Below are 14,543 nucleotides of genomic sequence, written 5' to 3' on the forward strand. Positions count from 1 at the left end.
CAATTTCATATTACAATTTTAGCTTATGAAACAAGACAACAACTGACAACAAATTGGAACAACTTAATAGATTAAGACAACTCTAACATTTGCTAACATAATATTTTTTCTCACACTGCAGCCCTTTAGCACCTCTGAAAAATCAGACTACATTTATGCAGATGTCTAGATATGACTTTTGGTGCTGAACTCAAGTCTGAAAATGTTTGCCTAATTTACAAAGAAAAGGGGAAAAAGTGGGAAGGAGAGAAACAGGAAAGTATCCTGGACATCCTCTGACAACATTGCAAAATCAGGGGATTTCAGAGGAGGTCACCTGTAGTGTGTCATACTGCTGCTAAAAGTAGCATTGTGCATGTTTTGTGGAAAATCAGAGGATGTTATAAACTGTGAGTCATGTCACTGTTGACTTTACAGAGCACCCAAGTGATATATATACCGGGACACTGAAGAGACATGCACAGAAAAGCTAGAGACTGAGAGATTTTGTTAAACTAGCGGTAGGATAAATAAGTGATGTTGAAAATGAAGAGTCTTTCATTCCAGATCTTACTTTGTGTAGCATTTTCTTTTGCTTTTCCAGTAGTTCCAGAAACAGAGAAGAAAAATGAAGAAGACATGCAATTTGCTGAGGTAATGATTGTAGACAATATATATGAATAAAGCTGATAGGAAGAATTAGTCTTTTATCATATTAAGATCACAGCAATAACTATATAACTATTAAGATTATTCTATACATTCTAAAAGAAACATGAATGTCATAAAATGTGGCTGTTTTTTTTCTGATTAGAAATATCTGGAAAAGTACTATAAACTTAAAACAGAGGCAGAACCTATCTTTAAAACGAAGAACAGCAAACCCATAACTGACAAAATCCGAGAAATGCAGGAATTCTTTGGGCTGAAAGTGACTGGGGAACTGGATTCCAATACTTTGGAGGTGATGAAGCAGCCCAGGTGTGGAATACCTGATGTTGGTCAATTCAGAACCTTTCCAGGGTCTCCTAGATGGACAAAAACAGATCTGAAATATAGGTAATATTTCAATGTGTTTCCTGGATTGTCATTGGGAATTACAGAAAGAATTAGTTTTATATGTTTACTATTTATTCTTATCGTTATGGTAGCACCTAGGAGCCTGAATGAGGATCAAAGCCCTATTGTTGTAGGCACTAACCAAACACAGAGGTAGACATAAATTGTGTATCAAGGAGCATATTGTCTAAAAAGACAAGACATACAAATAGTAACATACAGACAACAGGGAAGCAAAATGTTTAATGTTAAGTACATGTCCTGTGAGTTGCATTTTTAATTGCCTACATTTATTTCCTTATTATGCATTTAAAGGATTTTGAACTACACACCAGACATGGAACCAGCTGATGTAGATGAAGCGATTGAGAAGGCTTGGAACGTCTGGAGCAGCGTGACCCCACTGAAATTCACCAGAGTTTATGAAGGCAACGCAGATATAATGATCTCCTTTGCGGCTGGATGTAAGAGAATCCCCATGTGTCAATGATGAGTATTGACTCCTTTACTTACAGTCCTGATTGAGAAGAATCATACTTTTTTATGTATCCTTTTCTAGTTCATGGTGACTTCTTTTCTTTTGATGGAGTGGGTGGAACTCTCGCTCATGCCTATGCACCGGGCGAAGGTATTGGTGGAGATGCCCACTTTGATGAGGATGAATACTGGACAAAAGATTTGAAAGGTAGGTATTCCTTACCATTTTATTAGCATTCTCTGCTGCGCAGTATTTGACTGTAAGAGCTATTAGCTCATTTTTACACTGGAAAGAGATGGGAGCACAAAAGTAAAGCAGCTTAGTAATAACTACATATAAAGAGTCTGAGGCTGCTGTACTTCTCAGCGGAATTCTCCTTCAAATCAGTGGTTCAGATTCTGACAACCCATAGTAGTTCCACTGAAGTCAATGCAATGACTACAACTGTGGCTCCCGTGGAGTGACTGGAATTACCATGGAGGTGGACTGTTTGACTGAGTTAGACAATAGGCATTACTAGTGTATGGCATGGAATTGTGCCCTTAGGGTGAGGCTTTTAAAACAAACTATAGTAATAAAGTGATGATAACTTTTAACAACCTTGTGCAGTGAAAACAACGTATGTTCAGTGGATGAGTGTATTTGTGGTGCATGTTGTGTGCTTCTCTCTAGTGTACTTTATCGTGGGTTAGATCATGGGATCACAAGCTATAGGGCTCAATGCAGGAATTACGGAGTGAAATTCCATGGCCTGTGTTATTCAGAAAGTCAGTCAAGAAAAACATAATAGCTTCTTCTGGCCTCTGAATTCATCAATATGAACAAAACCTTGGTTATACGTAAGGAGGGATATTTCTGCAGTCTGAACAGAAGCTTTCACGTTGGCTGGCCTCATATTTGTTTCTTCGAAGGAACAAAAGTGTAATACCCTCTACAGAATCAAAAACTAAATCTTTTCACAATCTTTTCTCAAGACTAAACATGCCCAGTTTTTTTTAACCCTTCCTCATAGGTCATGTTTTGTAAACCTGTTACCGTTTTGGTTTCTCTGCTCTGGATGCGTTCTGATTTGTCCACATCTTCTTAAAGTGTGGCACCCAAAACTGGACACAGTACTCCAGCTGATGCCTCGCAAGAGGCACAGTTCTCTCTTGTGTATTACATATGACACTCCTGTTAATATATCTCAGAAACATATTCACCATTTTTACCACTACATCACATTTGTGGCTGAGGTTCCATTTGTGATCCACTATAACCCCAGAACCTTTTCTGCAGTACTACTGCCTAGCCAGTTATTCCCCATTTTGCAGTTGTTCATTTTATTTTTCAAGTAGTTTGCACTTGTCCTTATTGAATTTCATCTTGATGATTTTAAACCAGTCCTTCAATTTTTCAAGGTAATTTTAAATTCTAATCTTTCCTCCAGAAATGTTAAAAGCACACTCTCCACTCCATTATCCAAATCATTAATGAAAATATTGAATTGTACCAGACTCAGGACAAACCCCACTAGATGCATCCCCCTGGTTTGCAGTGAACCATTTGTAACTACTTTTGAGTATGGTTTTTCAACCAGTTGTTCACCCACTTTATTGTAATTTAATCTAAACCAGATTTCCCTAGTTTGTTGATGTGAATGTCATGTGGGACTATGTCAAAAGTCTTTCTTAAATCAAGATATATCATGTCTACTGCCTCCCTCCTATACTTAGGCCAGTAATTCTGTCAAAGAAAGAAAGGAGATTGGTTTGGGATGATTTGTTCTTCACAAATCCATGTTGGCTATACCGTATAACTTTCTTATTCTCTAGGTGCTTACAAAGTGATTGTTTAAGAATTTTTTCAGTACCTTTCCATGACTCAAAGTTAGACTGACTGGTCTATAATTCCCTGGGTTCTCTTTGCGTATGTCAATGCTACACACTAAGCCTGGGCTCTTATTCAGGTTTGCACCAAAGCCCCTCTTCTGTCCACGTACAAATCATCTGACTTAAATCAGCAAGCAGGAAGGACCTGGGTCTTAGAGCCCTGTTTTGTGTGTGGGGCGGTTCGAGGGGTGGTGGGGATGGGGTGGTTGTGGTTCAGAGCCTGAGTTCCACTGTGACCTGGATCCAAGCCCTGTCATTTTGCAGGGTGGACACAGCTCAAGCTGCAGATCAGAGTCAGAAGGTGTGTGTAGTGTCATATGGATGTGCTAATATGACTGTGAGACCTGGGTCCAGCAAGTGAGAACGCAGATTTACAATGCAGTATGGATGCTTAAGCATGGGCTTGGAAACATTGTGTTCACAATCCCAGGTCCCACAGAGCCAGATTTACAATGCAGTGTAGACATACCCTTTGTTTCCCTTTTTTAAAGATAGCTACTATGTTCGCCCTTCTCCGCTCCTCTGGGACCTCACCCATCCTTTCCTATTGTTTTACGGGGACATTTATTTAATCTACATGCATGCTATGCTTTTTATATTTTTAGGATTCAACTTGTTCCTTGTTGCTGCTCATGAGTTTGGCCACTCATTGGGTCTTCACCATTCAAATGTCCTTGGATCCTTAATGTATCCAGCCTATCCGCAGACAGAGACTAGAAACTACAGGCTCCCTCAGGATGATGTTGATGGCATTCAGACCCTATATGGTAAGGAGGAAGCATCACCTTTTTTTAAAGTCTCTCTCATACAGGTTACAAACAATCTGATGAGAATGTGTAACCAAGAGCCATACTGTGGCCTACCAGTGGGGGGCATGAAGGGGGTAAGGCACCTCCGCCCTTAGAGCAGTGTACAGGGGCTGGCTGTAACTGCAGTCCTTGCTCTTATCTTTACGCAGGGACTGTGTTCCCTCTTGAGTCCTCTGGGTGCTAATCATAGCCAAAGGGATGAGAAGCAGGTAACGCCATGGCTCACTCTAACTCCATCTGCACGAGCTAGCATACACGCCCCGCCCCCCTGCAGAGGTGAGTGCTTCCTGGGCATCACTAATCCGAAAGGTTTACATATGTTTCTGTATGAAACTTTGTGACAGTCTTGTGCCAGCTCCTAAGCAGACATGAATTGGCACAGCTCCATTAATATCGAGGAGTTCAGAGAGGCAGTGGTCAGGGCACTAGGCTAGGAAACGCAGGTTTAATTCCTTGCTCTGCCATAGAGCTTCTGTGTCACTAATCCTCTCAGTTCCCTGATCCGTGAAACGGGGATAATAGCATTGTCCTCCCCCACAGGGGTGTTGAGAAGATAAATACATTAAAGATTGTGAAGCATTCAGATCATATGGCTCAGTGGTGGCCATATAATTACCTAGATAGAATGGGAAAACACTGTTTCAAATGCACTGAGAATTTGGCCCAGTATTGCTGTTCTCCAAGGGCTGTGGTAGCAATACTAACTGACCTTCCAATTCTGCTTTTAACTTCTTCCCTAAGGACCCCCAACCTCTACTGAGGCACCAGCTTCCACACCACCCACAGAAACACCCACAGAATCATCAACCACAGGCATCTGTGACCCTCACGTGACTTTTGATGCCATCACCACCCTCCGTGGGGAAATAATGTTCTTTAAAGACAGGTAAATTATTTCTGTTTTGTCAACATCAAGTTTTGCTTAGATTACACTTGTAATGGCAATGCTTTGACAATTAGTTCAAGAGGGGGGATTTCCTTCCAAATGTATAGTCAACACAACCTCACAAATTTCTACTTGCCCAAGCAACCTGGGTGAAGTAACTGGGCTTTCTGACAGGTGAGTAAATATTAGTATTTTAAATTATCCTTAGTCATCCTGTGCATGGTCTGTTACATTTCCATGCCAATTGTGCAATCAGAGCATTGTACTTTGGCCTGCAGCCATATCACATGAAGCATTGTTCTTGACAGACTGGCGTCAGACTGTGGATGGCAGATCTAAAGGGAAAACTATGGGGCTATAGAAAGTGTTGTTGGTGATTCAGTAGGTGGCATTCTTCACCTCCAGACAGCATTGAGTCAAGGCTGCAGCTGCAGTGCTTGGTGACACTCTGCTGTTAGAGGCGCCATCTTTTCAATGAGATCTGATACTTAACCCTTTAATGGGTCATTTAAAGATCCCAATGCACTTCTTGCAAGATGGAATAAAAGTGGCATCCCCAGGGTTTTGGCCAAATACCAACTCAGGGAATGACATTCTGCCTGCATAAATGCCTCCTGAAGATTCAATGGAAGAAATTATTCTTAAATGTCCCTCCTAAAAAATGCAGTTTAATGTTGCTGTGCACTGTCAAAGAGCTGATACATTGCACTGTAGTGATAGCTGCATTTACATGGTGGGCAAAAGGATTCTTCCTGACACGGCATCACAGATAGGTTTCAGCTCTTCCCTGTGCCTTACTGAGGACCAAAGGAATGGGAGGGAAAGGGTGAGGTAAAAGGACAGGGTAGAAGAACCCCAGTGCAAATAAATAGAAGGACAGGATTTCTCTGTAGCGCTGAAGAGGGCACTAGGAAATGGGCATTGCATCTCCAAGGGGACATGATCTGTGGGTTGAGGGCACGTCCCACCACCTGCAACTAATGAACAAATGTACAGCTCATGTAGTTGGAATTTTTATTAAATTTCCCTGTTGATGATCTCATGAATTAATGGTAAAATATGATTATATAAACAAGCATCTTGTCTTTTCAATCAGGTATATCTGGCGCAAGAGTCCTTATTTCCCAGGTATTGAGCATGATTTAATTTCTTCGTTCTGGCCAGCCCTACCATCTGGCTTTCAAGCTGCTTATGAAATTGACAAGAAGGATCAAGTGTTTCTTTTTAAAGGTATTTCTATTGAATTTCTAGACATTCTTCTTACATGTGGAAATGAAGAAGCAATTATTATTATTATTAATAACCACCACTACCCAGCACTTACATAACTTTTCACTTCAAAGTACAGTTTCACAGTCATTAACTAATTAAACCTCACAACAGTCCTGTGGAATAAGATATTGTGCCTATTTCATAACTGAGAGGAAAACTGAGAGTGAAGTTAAACAATGTGCTTAAGGCAGGTGAGAGGATCAGTTATATAAAATGGAGTGCTTACATTTAGTCAACTAAATTCATATTTAGGCACCTAACTAAGTGGCCTGGTTTCCAGAGTTGCTGAACAATCCCAGCTCCTATGGGGGGAAAATATTTTTTTAACTACTCTAATGAATTTATAAAGCAAAAAATCCAAGTGTCCTGAAACCTTAAACATTCCAGCTGCCTTGCAGGAAAGGAGTATCTTCAAATTCAGTGCTATCAATGGAATTCGCCCCATAGGGAACATAAACATTTCCTTGGGGAGGCTCCACAACTGTACTTAAATACTGCTTAATCTCATCAGAAGTACCTATCGAACTTTTCTATCTTGTTTTTCTTGACAGGCAACCAATACTGGGTTGTTAGTGGATACTCTGTACATCCAGGTTTTCCTAGGAACATCCACACCCTGGGCTTTCCAAGATATGTTAAGAAAATTGATGCCGCTGTTTATGACGAGAATACCAAAAAAACGTACTTCTTTGTAGGTGACAAGTATTGGAGGTAAAATTAAATTCTCCCAGCAAATAATCCATGCACCTTCTTTAAAGCCTTATTAACCCTTTACATTTGGAATGATGACAAATCTGTGGCTCCCTTGAGTAGGATTTCATGACCGCACACCCCATTATTAAGTTGAATTTCAATGACAATAGAGATAGAACTCAGATCTTTCTTCTCCTTAAAACACTTTAGTTAAAGACAGATTTCAGAGTAGCCAGGGCCGGCTCCAGAGCCCAGTGGGGCAAGCAGCCGCGTGGGGCGGCCCTTTCCCGGGGGGGCGGCAGGATGGGCCGGTGGACCTGCCGCAGTCATGCCTGCGGGAGGTCCACTGGAGCCCCGGGAGCAGCGGACCTGCCGCAGGCATGACTGCGGACGGTTCGCTGGTCCCGTGGTTCGGCTGGACCTCCCGCAGGCATGACTGCGGCAGCTCAACCGGAGCTGCCGGACCAGCGAACCACCCGCAGCTGCGGGAGGTTCAGCCGAGCCGCGCGACCAGCGGACCCTCCGCAGTCATGCCCGCGGGAGGTCCGCTGCTCCCGCGGCTCGGGGGCGCCTCCCGGGCATGACTGCTTGGGGCGGCCAAATTTGTAGAGCCGCCCCTGAGAGTAGCAGCCGTGTTAGTCTGTATCCGCAAAAAGAACAGGAGTACTTGTGGCACCTTAGAGACTAACAAATTTATTTCAGCATGAGCTTTCGTGAGCTACAGCTCATTTCTTCAGATGTATAGAATGGAACACACAGACAGGAGATATTTATACATACAGAGAACATGAAACGGTGGAAGTATGCATACCAACAGGAAGAGTCTAATCGATTGAGATGAGCTATCATCAGCAGGAGAAAAAAAGTTTTGAAGTGATAATTAAGATGACCCATAGAAGGTGTGAGGAGTACTTAACATAGGGAAATAGATTCAATTAGTGTAATGACCCAACCATTCCCAGTCTCTGTTTAGGCCTGAGTTAATTGTGTCTAATTTGCATATTTATTCAAGATCAGCAGTCTCTCTTTGGAGTCTGTTTTTGAAGTTTTTTTGTTGCAAAATTGCCACCTTCAAGTCTGTCACTGAGTAGTTAGAGAGGTTGAAGTGTTCTCCCATTGGTTTTTGAATGTTATGATTCCTGATGTCAGATTTGTGTCCATTTATTCTTTTGCGTAGAGACTGTCCGGTTTGGCCAATGTACATGGCAGAGGGGCATTGCTGGCACATGATGGCGTATATCACGTTAGTCTCTAAGGTGCCACAAGTACTCCTGTTCTTTTTTCTAGTTAAAGAACATTTTCCATTTGCTGCTAGTACAGTAAAAGTCTTTTTATTGGGCATGTTGGGGGAATGGGGGGTGCCAGTAAGTGAAAAATTCCAGTTAACTAAGAAGAAAGGAATTTGCATGTGGGAAGGGGTGTGAGGCTGGGGATTAGGGCATGGGAGGGGGTGCGGAGTGCCGGATCCGGGGGGCACTCACCTTGGGCGGCTCCTCACAAGCAGTGACCTGTCCCTGCTGTTGCTGGGGGAGGCACAGCTAGGCAGCTCCGTGCTCTGTCCCCACCCTGCCCTGAGTGCTGGCTCTGCAGCTCCCATTGGCCAGGAACCATGGCCAGGAACCACAGTCAATGGGAGCTGTGGGGGTGGCACCTGCGGGAGGAGGCAGCACACAGAGCCACCTAGCCGTGCCTCCACCTAGGAACAGTAGGGACAGATCGCTGCTTGCAGCAACCCCCCCAAGGTGAGCACTCCCTGGATCCGGCACCCCAAACCCCCTCCCATGCCCCAACCCCCTGCCCCAAGCCCCTTCCCGGACCCACATTCCCTCCCAGAGCCCATGCCCCTCCCACTTCCCGCACGCCCAACCCCTCGTGGCCATTCCTCCGCCTAGGAACAGGAGGCACATGTCTCCTCTTCCAGGGAGCCAAGGATGGAGCCCCACACCAACTAGATTATAAACCGGACTTCCTGTGAAGATTAGAAATACCGGTTTATAGCTCTTTCTGGTTGGTACACGGCCAAATAACACAGCTTTTACTGTAGTATTTTCCTATAACACAGGCGAACCTATCCAATTCTATCCAGCAGAAGATAGGACACCAACACAGTGGCCATGTCATTATAGTATAATAGTGTAATTTGGACAGGGACTGGGTTTGTGTTACAGGTTTGTACAGAGCTTAGCAGAGACATTTAAATCTGTTTTCCTTGCCCTTCTCTCACTTGGGTCAATGAGAATAGAGATGTCACTTTCACTTTTCTTTCTAGTCATTTTTGTTTTCTCGTTCTTGTGACCAATGCGCTACTGCAGAGTTCCATCCCAGCACCGTTATTAGCACAGGCTGAGCCCCGGAGTCATTGCAAAGAACAGTTAATAGAATTGCATCATAAATCCATCAGTAAAAATCTCGACTGCCTTTCCAGTCTCTGTTCTTAGTCCAAGTTTAAGGTACCCCCCTCCTTTTCAGCATTGGCTGATCCTTGTGTGTGATGCAGGCCTGTAAGGACCCCGTGTTTTGGCTGCTCCCTGTGCCCATCTCCAAGCCCTGACCGAGGTCTCTATTTGTGCCTGTGGTGTCCCTGCAGCTCATGCCTACCATGAGCTGTCTCGCCCAAGTGGTATGCCCCACCTCCAGTGGTAGGAGAGCTGGTAGTGTAACCCACACACCTCCTGAGTCTGGTGTTCTGTTCTATTGAGTGGCACCGAGACCTCTTAGAGAGAGATTAATGAGTTTGCTCTACAGCCTTAGCTAACGGCCATATGGCTTTTGGCTCATGCATTTAGCTCCAGAGGTCGTAGATCCAATCCCGCCCGCTGACAACCAGGGTCTGTTGGTATTACAGGGGGGCCTCGTCCGGGATTTCAACTGGGAAGTCTCTGAAGCTCGGGACACGTGTGAGGGTGGAAAGACCAGCACCTACTCTTATTTCAACCGCTACTGGATCAGGGCTGGGGGAAGGCTGAACTTCACAGCACTGCTGCTGTCCTGTGCAGTGGGGAACTGAACTCCATCTGCTTCTAAAATTAAATTCAGAAAATATTTCTACAAATAGACAGGTTTTGTAACCACTCCCCCCCCACACACACAAAAGCCACCCCTATTTCTTCTCGGGTGAGACATAACTAAGTGCTCATCAAGGCCCCATCCTACAAAGTCTTATGCGTATGATTAGCTTCACTCAGGTGACTAGTCCCATTGACAACTCCTAAGCACAAAGCAAGTCATGTACCGAAATGTCTTTGCAGGATGAGGGCCCAGATGTCAGGGTTGCACACTTGGGCCCCACACTGCTCCTCCTACAGCAATCAAGAAGGAAAAACAAACTGTGTAGTCAGAATAGCTAAGGACAACTGTGCATAGATTAGTAAAGGTGAAAGTATTCCTGTAGTAAGGATTGATACAATTCAGTGAGTTTACAGTAGCTCATGATTAGTGAGATTTGGCTAAGGGCAGGACTTACTTGTTGTAAAGGTCAGTTGGATTCAATATTAAATATCACATGCCTATGTATTATTTTCATTTCATTTCTTCATTCAGTTATGATGAAGTCACCAAATCCATGGAAAAGGGTTATCCAAGACGCATATCAGTTGACTTTCCAAGAATTGGCAATAAGGTTGATGCTGCTTTTCAGGAAAAAGGTAAATAGAAAAAAATATTTTGATAAATATTGGAAAATTTGCATTTCCATAGATTCAAGAATCATTATAGAAATTAGTAAGAATGATTCTTTACATGTACACATTTTGATTTGCAGCATTGTCTGTGGAAAGAGAATGAATATACATATGTACAAAGTAATTATTCATTTTGTTTTTATTTCTAGGACATTTCTATTTTTTCCAAGGATCAAAGCTGTATGAGATAGACACCAAGTCCAAGAAAGTTATTCGTGAAATGAAGAGCAATAGTTGGTTTGATTGCAAATAAGAACAGACACACAAGGTGATGGTGCAAAAGAAACAGAACCCAATTTTGTATGCGTTAGAGATGGTTTTTCATCGATTTTTTGTTTCTAATCAGTGTTATTCATCTTTTACTTTATGTCTGAGCCACATAACAGCTGTGATCCCTGATAATTATTATTTTAAATAACAGAGAAATGTTAAATTTAATATATAGTTTTAACTTATCTTAGTATTGTATTTAGGCTATTTATTAAGCTGTCACTGAGCAATAAAGCTATTTTATGTTTGTGTATATAACAGTCTTGGGTTCTTTTGGTCCAGCCTCCTGGTCTTTCTGGTCAGCAGCACTAGAGAAGGGGCCAGTGAATTTAATTTAATTGCCATGCAGTGTGAACTCCCAGCTCAGCCTTTCAGGCAATATGATGACTTTAAGAGACTGCACAGCACCCACCCACCCACCACAGGGGAGCTGGGGGAGGGGGGCTTCCTAGACTTGAGCAGCTGGGGCTTGGGTGAATTTTGTGACACCCTACTCCCCACCCCAGCCACCACCCTGCAGTCCCCACTCCTGCCCCACGCTGGGCAAGGGGCAGCCCCATCCCCCATCCCCAGTGAGGCTATGGTGAGGGGCAGCAGCAGGGGAGGCCACACATGATGGCAACCCCTCCCCCCCCAGTACCCACCATAGGGGAGGCAAGTGGGCTTTCTGGACCTGAGAGAGGCCCTAGGAGCATGTGTAGTAACCGTGGTGCAGAGTGAGTGTGCTGCTGGGGCGGGAGGCAAGAGGAGGTGTCCCTCCCCTGGAGCTTGCTGTTGCCGGGGGAGAGGGAAGTCCTCTCTGGCCCAGCCCTGGGGCAGCCTGTCTGCACCCCAAGTTCCTTATCCCCAGCCATGCCCCACCCCAGAGCCTGCACCCGCAACACCCCAACCCTGAGCACCCTCCTGCACTGTAAACCCCTCATCCCCAGCCCCACCCCAGAGTCCTCACCTGAGGTGGAAAATGTGCACCTTAAATTTAGTGGTCAGGTTGGAGTATCATTGTGTTTAGCACAATACTTGATTATTTTACACCCTTTAAAGTATATAACTAGTTGTATACAGGTGTTACGAAGTGGGAATGTTCTTAATGTTTTCTCTGAATACTGTGTGGGTGCCTCAGTTTCCTCTCTGCATTTCTCAAGGATCTAGATGGTGGGATAAGGGGGTGTGATTGTTGTAGAGCCCTAGAGAGCCAGTGTGATGCCGTCTGCACAGAGAATGGGCAAAACCCTGTCTCTGGGCAACTGATGGCCTGGGCCGCTCTCCTGCAAGGTGCCAACTGAAGGTGTTGGAGAATAAAGAGATCAGGTGGCCTCCTAATGCCTGGAAAAGAGACAAAGGCCAGAGGAGGGAGTGTCGTGCCTGTGTGGACTTCCGGGAAACGCATGATGTGGAAGAGGATGCCTGGATGCTTTGGAACAACTCCATACAAAGCCAGTCAGGACTCTAGGAGAGCCTCCTCTCTCTGAGCATACTGTCTCCAGGGCAAGAAGCTTACACCTTCCTGGGTCTGACCTCAGAGCATTCAGCATGCCCTTCCACACTGTGCACTTTCCGCAGCGAGTCTGCCCAGGCAAGTCCTGGGGCAACCAGAGGTCCCTGCACCCCAACTCTGTAGTCAGATGTGACTCTCAGCCAGCCAGTAAAACAGAAGGTTTATTAGATGACAGGAACACAGTCTAAAACAGAGCTTGTAGGTACAGAAAACAGGACCCCTCAGTCAGGTCCATCTTGGGGGGTGGGGAGCCCAGACCCAAGTTCTGGGCCTCTCCCCATTTCCCCAGCCAGCTCCAAACTCACACTCCCTCCTCTGGCCTTTGTGTCTCTTCTGGACAAAGAGGCCATCTGATCTCTTTGTCCCCAACACCTTCAGCTGGCACCTTGCAGGGGAAACTGAGGAACCCAGACAGTATTCAGAGAAAACATTAAGAACATTCCCACTTTGTCACAACAGGTGCAACAAAATATAATACCATATATTGAAGCAGACAAGTGCTCCTTCTGACTTTCCACTTTTAATTGACCCTTGTAAACTTGTGGCGCTGACGCGTTGTAGCTTCATTTTATATCGGCTTACAGGGCGGGAGCGGGGGGGGCACCACCATTTTGGGCACCACCAAAACATTTACAAACCTGCTGCCTATGATTTACCCTAGATAAAGGTATTGCTAAAGATGAGGGTGTAGGATGGCAAAGGCAGGAGATTTGGTGGCTCAGGTGAGTGACAATGGGCTATATCCTTCAGGCCTCTAATCTGAATGCAGCTCAGGTCAGTCTGAGCTATGAGGGAAAACTGAAAAAATTGGGTTTGTTTAGTCTGGAAAAGAAAAGACTGAGAGGGGACAGTTTTCTAGTACATAAAGGTTGTCACAAGGAGGAGGGACATAAATTGTTCTTGTTAACCTCTGTGAATAGGATGAGAAGCAATGGGCTTAAATTACAGCAAGGGCAGATTAGATTGAACATTAGGACAAACTTCCTATCAGGATAGTTAAGCACTGGAATAAATTGCCTAGGGATGCTGCGGAATCTCTGTCATTGGAGATTTTTAAGAGCAGGTTAGACAAAAACCTGTCAGGGATTGTCTAGATAATATTTAGTCCTGCCGTGAGTGCAGGGGGCTGGACTAGATGACCTCTCGAGGTCCCTTCCAGTCCTATGATTCTATTCTGGTGACTGGAATTGGATATAGCTATGTTAGCACCAGGTGGAAATTGTTCATAGATAGAGCACTGAGCACTTACCCAAATCAGGTCCCTTTATGATGTCTTAAACTGAGCACCCAAAATCCAAGGCACCCACAATCACCAGTCACATTAAAACTCTTGTCTATGTAGTGTGCATCCAACCCTGTTCTCACTGGTGTCAAAAGTCATGTGCAAACTTAATGACTGCATTCAGAGTAGTATCAGGCCCGGAATAAACACACACTGTGAGAATGTGTGGTGGGTGTGTGCTATAGACCACCGGATCGGAAGGATGATGTAGACGAGTCTTTTTTTGGACAACGAACTGAAGTTTCCAGATCACAGGCCCTGGTACTAATGGGGGACTTCAATCACCCTGACATCTGCTGAGAGAGCAATACAGCAATGCACAGACAATCCAGAAAGTTTTTGGAGAGTATTGGGGACAACTTCCTGGTACAAATGCTGGAGCAACTGACTAGGGGCCATGCTCCTCTTGACCTACTGCTTACAAAGAGGGAAGAATTGGTAGGGGAAATAGAAGTGGGTGGCAACCTAGGCATCAGTGACCATGAGATGGTTGAGTTCAGGATCCTGACAAAAGGAAGAAAGGAGAGTAGCAAAATTTGGACCCTGGACTTCAGAAAAATCAGACTTTGACTCCCTTAGGGAACTGATGGGCAGAATCCCCTGGAAAGATAATATGAGGGGGCAAGGAGTCCAGGAGAGCTGGCTGTATTTTAAAGAAGCCTTATTGTGGGTGCAGGAACAAACCATCCCAAAGTGCAGAAAGAACAGCAAATATGGCAGGCAACCAGCTTGGCTTAACAGTGAAATCTTCAGTGAGCTTAAACTCAAA

The 14,543-nt window shown here is 44.4% G+C and overlaps 1 protein-coding gene across 1 annotated transcript; it reads left to right on the forward strand.

Annotated features, from left to right (window-relative positions):
- The first annotated feature begins 317 nt into the window (after positions 1–317).
- LOC123345331 (stromelysin-1-like) lies at positions 318–11,247 on the forward strand. The gene is made up of 10 exons (XM_044982125.1): positions 318–633; positions 794–1,038; positions 1,354–1,502; positions 1,598–1,723; positions 3,993–4,154; positions 4,938–5,082; positions 6,179–6,312; positions 6,906–7,065; positions 10,588–10,691; positions 10,877–11,247. The coding sequence occupies exons 1-10, from the start codon at positions 517–519 to the stop codon at positions 10,978–10,980; spliced, it is 1,446 nt and encodes a 481-aa protein (XP_044838060.1). The 5' UTR covers positions 318–516; the 3' UTR covers positions 10,981–11,247.
- The last annotated feature ends 3,296 nt before the right edge of the window (positions 11,248–14,543 follow it).

The sequence above is a fragment of the Mauremys mutica genome, chromosome 1, assembly GCF_020497125.1.
Source record: "Mauremys mutica isolate MM-2020 ecotype Southern chromosome 1, ASM2049712v1, whole genome shotgun sequence".
Taxonomy (NCBI): domain Eukaryota; kingdom Metazoa; phylum Chordata; order Testudines; family Geoemydidae; genus Mauremys; species Mauremys mutica.

Coding starts and splice junctions, on each gene's coding strand:
- LOC123345331 (XM_044982125.1), top strand. CDS start 517: ATGTTGAAAATGAAGAGTCTTTCATTCCAGATCTTACTTTGTGTAGCA. Junction 4,155..4,937: donor TGGCATTCAGACCCTATATG/GTAAGGAGGAAG, acceptor TTCTTCCCTAAG/GACCCCCAACCTCTACTGAG. Junction 7,066..10,587: donor GTAGGTGACAAGTATTGGAG/GTAAAATTAAAT, acceptor TTCTTCATTCAG/TTATGATGAAGTCACCAAAT.